This window comes from Chaetura pelagica, unplaced genomic scaffold, assembly GCF_000747805.2.
Source record: "Chaetura pelagica isolate M959 unplaced genomic scaffold, ChaPel_1.0 scaffold652, whole genome shotgun sequence".
NCBI lineage: Eukaryota > Metazoa > Chordata > Aves > Apodiformes > Apodidae > Chaetura > Chaetura pelagica.
The window spans coordinates 547454-555920 of NW_009952476.1; the positions used below are offsets into that span (position 1 = coordinate 547454).

The 8467-nt window shown below is 57.2% G+C and overlaps 1 protein-coding gene across 1 annotated transcript in view; it reads right to left on the reverse strand.

Annotated features, from left to right (window-relative positions):
* Positions 1 to 1297: 1297 nt before the first annotated feature.
* ZMYND10 (zinc finger, MYND-type containing 10) overlaps positions 1298 to 8467 on the reverse strand; it is a 9273-nt gene continuing 2103 nt past the window's right edge. The window contains exons 3-11 of the mRNA XM_010008612.1: positions 8423 to 8464; positions 8172 to 8324; positions 6337 to 6425; positions 5965 to 6065; positions 4559 to 4731; positions 4145 to 4270; positions 2325 to 2446; positions 2004 to 2129; positions 1298 to 1385 (exon numbers count right to left, since the gene is read on the reverse strand). Of these exons, the coding sequence (XP_010006914.1) occupies positions 1298 to 1385; positions 2004 to 2129; positions 2325 to 2446; positions 4145 to 4270; positions 4559 to 4731; positions 5965 to 6065; positions 6337 to 6425; positions 8172 to 8324; positions 8423 to 8464 (1020 nt within the window). The remainder of the gene's footprint in view (positions 1386 to 2003; positions 2130 to 2324; positions 2447 to 4144; positions 4271 to 4558; positions 4732 to 5964; positions 6066 to 6336; positions 6426 to 8171; positions 8325 to 8422; positions 8465 to 8467) is intronic.

Below are 8467 nucleotides of genomic sequence, written 5' to 3' on the forward strand. Positions count from 1 at the left end.
CCGCTGCTGGGTAAGGGGGGGGCCCTGCTCCGGCAGCCCCGCTATCTCTAGTAGGGGCAGCTTGGCTCTGTGCCTCAGTTTCCCAGCTGGGAAAGGAGCTGGGGGAATTTCTGGCAGCAGACGAGAAGCAGCCCAGACCCCTCCGTGCTCGGTCAGCAGGCAGCTCCCGCTGAGCAGCCAGGGCTCAAGGCGTGGAGCTTACAAGCCTTACTGCTCATCCAGAGCAAGATGGTTTCCTGCTCACTGTGATGGCTTCTTTGGCCCTTTGGCAGCAGCTGGTAGCTGGGAAGAGGAGGTGATGCACCCAATCAGACATGGGGTACCTGCAGAGAGATGCTGGTGGGCAGGGGGGTCCAAGCCCCTCGCTGCTCAGGAGAGGGGAGAGGGGGAAACAGTCCCTGCAAGATGGCAGATGAGAAACACCCCAGCAAAACTCATCTGCTTTCTCACAGCGAGGTGCTCGTGCTAACCACATCCTTTGTCTCCTCTCACTACTCTAACGATGACCAAAAGATAAGAGGCAACACTGAGGCCTCCTTGCATCCTTCCCTCTGTCAGCCTCAAAAGGCTTGGCCTTCCTGGAAACCATGTGGGTATTTGCTCTTTTTTTTTTGTTCTCTGTTGTTTCTGTTGTTACAGAGGGGAAAAATGGCCACACCTCCCTCTCCCTGGGTGTGAGGGAGGGGAGGAAGCAGTTTAGCATCTTCAGCTAGGAGGAAAAAAGCAGGAGCTGAGCAGCAGTGGGGAGCACAACAATGTATATTGGAGAAGGCTGCAGGGTGGGGTGAGGAGGAGAGGCTGAGCCCGACAGCACAGCCTGGGGCTGGCAGCAGGCAGCAGGGGCCTTTGCTGCCTTCTATGTGGTTCCTGGGCCCTCTGCCTCGCTGAGCCATGGGTTAGGTGCCAGTCACTGCTTCTGTTATTCCAGGTCATCTGCTCTCTTCAGTGCCTCGGCCATCAGGTTGCAGGCAGCCTTGTGCTTCTGCCAGTGCTGGACCTGGCATGCCCTGCAGAGGGGAAGGCAGTTCAGCCACAAAGCAGGGTGCCTGCAGCTGGAGCAGGGATGCAACAGGGCCACGTCCATCCCCAGGAGTGAAGCAGTGAAGAGGACAAACGCCAGCACTGCACTCCTCTGGGCGCTGGAGGGAGGAGCTGGTGTGGCCGAGCATTACCCCAACAGGGAGGTGGATGAGGCCCCCAGTTACACAGGCTAAGAGGGTTTAAAGCCAGACCTGGCCATATGGTTCAGAACCAGAGAAGATTTAATCTACTGCCACTGTCCCAGCTGCCACACCTGTTATTCCAGGTCATCTGCTCTCTTCAGTGCCTCGGCCATCAGGTTGCAGGCAGCCTTGTGCTTCTGCCAGTGCTGGACCTGGCATGCCCTGCAGAGGGGAAGGCAGTTCAGCCACAAAGCAGGGTGCCTGCAGCTGGAGCAGGGATGCAACAGGGCCATGTCCATCCCCAGGAGTGAAGCAGTGAAGAGGACAAACGCCAGCACTGCACTCCTCTGGGCGCTGGAGGGAGGAGCTGGTGTGGCCGAGCATTACCCCAACAGGGAGGTGGATGAGGCCCCCAGTTACACAGGCTAAGAGGGTTTAAAGCCAGACCTGGCCATATGGTTCAGAACCAGAGAAGATTTAATCTACTGCCACTGTCCCAGCTGCCACATCCCAGCCTGTCACCTGGACTCACAGAGCCATGGGTGCTTTTCTTCCCACTCCTGCTCCACCAAGGCTCAGGAGACAGTGTCACCATGGGAGACACAGCCTGTCACTCCCATTGGCAGCAGTAAAACAACACTCTCCAGCATCTCCTCCACCAGTGTCTTGGCACATCAACCTCAACATAGGATTTGGAGAGGTACATGGCAAGTGGAGAGCCAGCTGTGCTGAGCAGGGGTGGGAGCCCTGGCTTCCCTTGGTCCTTTCACAGAATTTTTGGTGAGGTCTGTGTGCTCTGGGGAGCAAGGGGGCACTGGGGGGGCTGCAGGGCTCCCTTACCGTGTGCAGTACCACTCGTTCCGGCAGCGAGAGCACCGCTTGGCCGCCCCGGCACCGCACGCTGCGCAGCGCGGCTTGTCAGGGGCCAGAGCCTCCAGCATGTCCAGGCTGTAGATCTGTGACCACCTGTGCTTGGCAGAAACAGGGTGAGGGTGCTCACTGGGAGTTATCAACAAGCAGTGAACTGTCCCCACTGCCCCTCAGGGGACATCCCCAGCCAGTACCACAGACACCGCTGTCCTGCCAGTACTAAGCTCCAGCCCCTGCTACTGGGGATACTGGCTGAACTGAGCACCCTCTGTGCACATGCCAGGGCCTTACCTGTGTGCCTGGAGCTTCAGCTCCTCCTCGGTGGAGCTGAAGACCTGCTTCACCTGGTGCTTAGCGATGGCCTCCCACTTCCCTGCATTTTTCTTGAGGATGTGGTTCCAGATGAAGGGAATCTGGTGGGAGAGGCAGAGTGGGAAGAAGGGGTGCTTGAAGCCAGATCAAAGATGTTGTGGTACAGAGGGCATCTGGGGGACAAACTGTGGGCACAAGGAGCATGGCCCCCTCCAGAAGGGTGAGCAGAGGCAGCACATGCAGAGGCAAAGGCACAGGGAGCATGGCTGTGCTTTTTGGTACATGGAGGGGACTGATCCACTCACTAACAAGCATTTGGTGAAACAAGGCAAAACCTTCGGGCTCCAGGTGGGAATGAAGAGTCCGGCCCCGAGGCCCAGGTACAGAAATACAGATACAGAAAGCCCTGGGATCTCAGCACCCTGCATGCCAGCACCAGCATGAACCTCGTGCTCTGGAGCCGTTTGCCTGAGCAGATTTTTCCACTCGTCACTTCCCTGAAGATGAACAGCCGGGGAAGGGCTGGGAAGGGCTGGCCAGCACGAAAGGGAAAGCACCAGCCAAGAGCAGCACGGGGAGCTCAGGCTCTGGAGAGGATGATGCTGCTTCAAACAGCACTGCCTTCTCCAGCAGAGTCAAAATAGCCAGGCCTGGAAGGGGAAGAGGCTGCTCTGGGAGCTGAGGAATGGAAAGAGGCCTTTTGAAAGCTTGGCTCAGCTACAGGGAGTGAGTTCACTGCTTTCTGGGCAGAGCAGGGAGCCCATGTGCATGTTTCCAGCTGGCTGCCCCTGCCTGCCCACCAGGCTCAGCCCCAGCACTCAGCAGAGGCAGGAGCAGCACCAGCACAACAACAGAGAAGGGCAGCAGCCTGGGCCAGGCTGGAGAAGGTCTCCAGGGTGGCAGCTGCCTGTCCCTGCCCTACTGCCCCACTGGCAGTTGAGGCACATGGAACTAATCCATAACCACCTCGGCCTGGCTGCCATCCCCATCCCCAAGGGCTCTCTGGCTTCTCAGCCTTCCCCAGCTCCCAGCATGGGCCTTGCCTCTGGCTCCACCACAGCCAGCTGGGGCACACCACCCTCCTCCTAGGCTACATGGTCAGTTGTGCTGGGCACAGCTTGCTCCCCCTCTGCATGGCCTAAGCACCCGCTGCCCCCCTACCCATGTGCTCTGGCATGGAGCCTCCCTGCAGCTCCAGTAGTTGGGAAGGGCCTCTGCTCTCCCAGCTGCCTCTTTGCAGATCTGCCCCCACACAGTTTCTACCCCCTGCTCACAAGAAGGCAGGAGAAACACTTTCCCCCAGGACCCTCAGCTGTGTGAAGACCCTCAGGGCTCCAGACATGAATTGGGATCAGTTTGACTCCAGCCTCTGCCACCAGACCTTGGCAACCCTCTGCACACAGAGTGCCAAGCAGCCTTGGGCCAGGGCTGTAAAGGGGACTCTGCACTGGGGAGTGAAGAATTCAGCAGAGAAACACTTATAAATAAAGAGTTAATTGTCAAAACAAGCCAGGGGTTGTCTGTGCCCCATGCAGCCACCACCCTGGGTACTCAATGCAATCTGGAGAGCTGTTTATAACCCAGCATTTATGCCACTGCTTGGCCATTGCTGCAGCAAGACAAGGCTCTCATGTCATCCACAGCCAACTTTGCTGGAAACAAGGGTTTAACTGTGACCTTGGCTGCTTGAACCAGGGCACCATGTCTCCAGAGCTGAGGTTGGTGGAAGGAAAAGGGGCATGGAGCTTTCAGGCTCAAAGCAGAGAGGTTGGAGAGAGGGAGGGAGAAACATAGCATACCTGCTCTAGAACAAGATCCTTTTTGGGAGGAGGTGGCTCTGTCACTGCGAGGTGACTCAGAAATCTCTGCATCTCCACCAGGTTGGGCAGCTGGTCAATGAGGGTGTCTGTCAGGAACACACGGAGCTGCAGCCATGGAGGGGAAAAGGAGAGGTCAAGACAAGGGAGTCAGAGCTGGGGAAGCAGCATGGCAAGAGCAGGGACCTGTGGGGCACTGCTAGAGCAACCCATAGGTATCCCACAGATGTGCCCAGCTTTGCTGCTGCTGGCACAGTGACAGACCCCACTTCTCTCCCACTACAGGCTGCCAGAAGCCCACAGCAAGGATGGGGAGAGATGCCCAGAGGTGCCCAGTGCTGGTGAGGTCCCACTCTATGCTGCAGGGTCCATGGCTTTTATGGGACAGGGCCCTACCTTGAGGAGCTGGCTCTTGTTGAAGCCATCAAAGTGGTATTTGCTTTGACATTCAGGGGTCAGCAGGAGGTTGAGGAGGGCAAGCCACACCTGCCCATCGAGCTTGGTCATCTTCACCTGGTCTTCAGGGGGCACCATGTGCCACGTGCCATTCTCAAACTTTTTGAGCTTGCCTGAGGGACAGAAGAACATGCAGGTCCTAGGGAAGGCAGTGCTGCCTGAGGGAAGACAGCTTGGTGGGTGGGGGGGATGCTGTCCTACACTCACTGCCTCACAGACACAAGCCCCTCTGCTCCTGCTGCCTCTTTTTCCCCCCGCTTTTGTTCAGCATAATAGCCCTCTTGGTAATGAACAATATATGTGTAGTAAACCAAAAGTGCTGTTGCAGGAACAGTAAGATCCCTAAAATATCTCCCTGGCCAGGAGCATAGAGTACTGGTAGATGGTGGGGGAGCCCATTCTGCTGCAGGAGAGTGGCTGGAGAGGCATGTTTTGGGGTATCAACTGGACCGATGCCTGCTCTTCTGGAGGTTCTTCTGTCAGTGAAAGCTAGAAGTAGCATGAATATAACAGAAGTGACAGAACAAGCTCCAGGAGCTACTGTGCTGCTCTGGAGGGTGGAGGAGGATGTAACCCTGCATCTGCACAGCCTGGAAATGCCTTTGCACTCTTGTTTCTTTCCAGTCCCTCCCTGAGGGCTCTGGATCAAAGCTCCCTCTGACACCCTGAGCGAACAGACAGAGAGAGGGGATGCATTTCCTGGCTGCAGGAAGGAAGAAAGCTCTCACAACCAGCTGGGCTCCTCTTGACAGGCACAGAGCCACGTGCTTCCCAGCATCTCTCTCTCCCCTGCCCGCGCTGTGACCCCCCTGGAGCTGGGCTGGGGAGAAGAGGGCGGGTTCCCACGCTCCAGGCTGTGTCCCACCAGGGCTGAGAGGCAGGGGGACACTGGGGCTGTGTGGAGGGCACGCCTGGCTGCAGAGGTGTGGGAGGCAGCAGCTTCAGGGCAACAGGTTTGCTGCTTGGGAGAGCCTATGTCTGGCTTCAGCTCAGCAGTGTCCCCAGAAGGTGCAGAGGGGCTGAGAGTGGCACTCTGGTCTTTCTGCATCCAGGACAAGGGTCCTCAAAAGAGGAGGTGGGGCTGGCAGACGTTACATTTCTTCTCCTGTCCTGACTGTGACCAGCTCAGAGGAGACACAGCCCTGTGCAAGGATCAGCTTTTGGGAGCTGGGTTCCCAGCCCAGCTGTGCAGCAGCTGCTTTCCAGCTGAACAGCTTCAGGCAGGGAGCACTGGTGAGAAGCAAAGGGAGGGGTTGGAAGGAAGGGGGGGAGCAAGGGCTCCTGCAGCAAACCTGCTAGTGGATGGAGGTCCCAGCACCCCAGATCCCAGGGGGCATGATCCGTACCTGCTTCCCAGCAGCTCCAGGGACAATGCTCCACCAGCTCAACAAGGAGGCAGGGCAGGTTGTGGGTGTTCAGCATCCGTGTCAGTGCGCTCAGGGGCAGGCTGGAGAGAGGGCAGAAAGGGTGAAATGGTGCTCCCAGACAAATGCCAGAGCAGGCACAAATGCTCCCTGAGGCAACTGGGAGAGGCAGGAAGACCAACAATGACCTGGGCTCCAGGGAGTGCTGCTGCATTTGCCTGCCTCCCAGAATACCACCCCTGCCACCAGGGATGCACCCAGCTGCTGAAAAGGGGTCCAGGCACCCACTGCAGCCCCATGGGAATCTCAGCCAGAGAGCCTGGTGCAGGTCTTCTGCAGCTCCTGGGCACCTACCTCTCCACCTGGTCGGTGATGAAGCGCAGCACAGACAGGGCTTTCAGGGAAATCTCAAACTCCATTGTCTCTGCCAGCTTCTGCAGCTCCTGCAGACAAGAACAGCCTCAGGATTTCAGGCCCCATTTCCTGGAGCTACAGGGAGGCAGCCTGTTGGCTGCGCATTGGGAACCACCAGCTGGGCAGGAAAGCAGAGCCCCTGCAAAGCCACCTCTGCTTCTCATCTTGACTGTGCCTGTGCTGCCTCTTTGACAGGGCAGCTGCAGAAGTGCCCACTATTGCTTGGCCATTTCCCTACCCCTAACAGGTCACAGGTGGCAACTGGCAGCAGTGCCCCTACACCAGGACACCCCCTGAAGGGCCAGTCCCAGATTGCTCTTTTTACCTCTTCTGGGATCATCTGTGGCCCATTACTCTGCAGAGACATATGAGGTTGAGGGAGGGGGAAGCTGCATGATCAGCAGAGGAACCGGAGGAGGAGGAAGAGGGAAAAACTTGGCTCTGGCACAGCTGCAGTCTGACATCCACCCCCCGGGATCTGGCGCTCTCCTCCAGCTTGTGGACAGTCAGCTAGAATATCTGCCTGTGGTTATCTCAGCCCACAGCTCTGCCACGTTCTCCAGCCCTCCCAGCCTCCTGCCCTGCCCAGGCAGTGTGGACACCCTGTTCATCCCCCAGGGACTCAGGCTAACAGCCTGGACACCCCTAACTCAGCCTCTTCCAAGATTATCAGGATGGCAAGGCTGAGAGAGTTGCCAAGTCCTTCTCCCTGATTCTTCTCTCCAGCCCCAGATCCTCAGCAGCTCATATCATGTGCAGAGGCCTGACCTCAGCAACTCCTCCTCCTCCATAGCGCCCCTGCAACAATTCACTTCCAAATTCCTGCGGTGAGAAGCTCTGCACTCCCCATCCTGGTGCCCCACATTCTACCAAGAAAGCTTTTTGGGCTCTGCCAACCTCCCCCGCCCCCTCTTCGAACTCCCTCAGCAAGGCTGTTTCCTGCAGCTCTTCCTAGTAGCCAGACCTCATCCCTGCTACCTGCAGGGGCTATCTGGGGGACAGCAGAACAACTCCTGCTCCAGGGGTTAGCACCATACACAGTCACAGAGGACAACAGGAGAGGGCAGGAACAGTTTGGTTGTTTTGTTTTTTTTCTAGGGGGTTACTGTATGCAGAGTCAGGAGGAGCTGGAATGAATCAGAGGAAACCAGGCTCCTTGGCAGACCAGCATTTTTTAGAACTGTATTGGCTAGAAAAGGTCGGGTTTTAACTTGAGTCATGTCAAAGCACTAACAGACACCCCCTTCCCTTCCCCAGCTGGGAAAACATTTCCTGGAAAACATCCCTATTGTGCTTCAGAGCCCTCCACTTCCTTCCCTTTTCTGGCTGAGGAGCACGTGCTGGGGCAACAAGCCAAAGGATGGAGGCTCGGGGAGGCAGGGCCAAGCCTGCAGGCCATGGATTTAACTCTGATTCTCCAGACACGCCTCGTCATGTGCACAGCTGAAGGAGAAAACTCGAGGTGCTGAGAAGCAAAGTCCCAGAAGCAAAGAGCTCCTGCACCAGGAAGGCACCTAGTTGGGAACAGCTCTGGGCTTGCCAGTGGTTCTGACCAGCACAGAGAGGAGGAAGTTGGGGGAAAAGATTCGGTGATTCTGTGAAAAACACATCCACAGCAGCTGCGTGACACCCAGCACAGACACCCTCTGGGATGGGTGGGAGGTGCCAGGGTTGCAGCCGAGGGGTTCTCCCCAGGAAAGGCCCCTGTGCCTCTGCAGGCTGCCTGCATCTTCCATCACATGTGTCCCCAGGGGGCTAAAGGACTTTCTCCTCACCTGCATGGACCCAGGGCTGGGCAGATCCTGGGGATGAAGCTCTGCCAGGGTCACCGTCTGTCCATTGGCACTCCGGCCTACCAGCAGGGTCAATTTTCGGTGGCAATAGTCAATCAAATCCAGAAGGTTGTCCTCTGCTGACTCACAGATCTCCTGCACAATGACAAGAGTTTCACAGAAGACCAGCCCCCCCAAGACAAGGCTTTGCACCCTCAGGGGCTTTACACTGAAAAGCTGAATCTGCCTCTTACCTTGTAAAAAAACACGGTCTCCAGGAGGTTAATGATGGAGGCCTC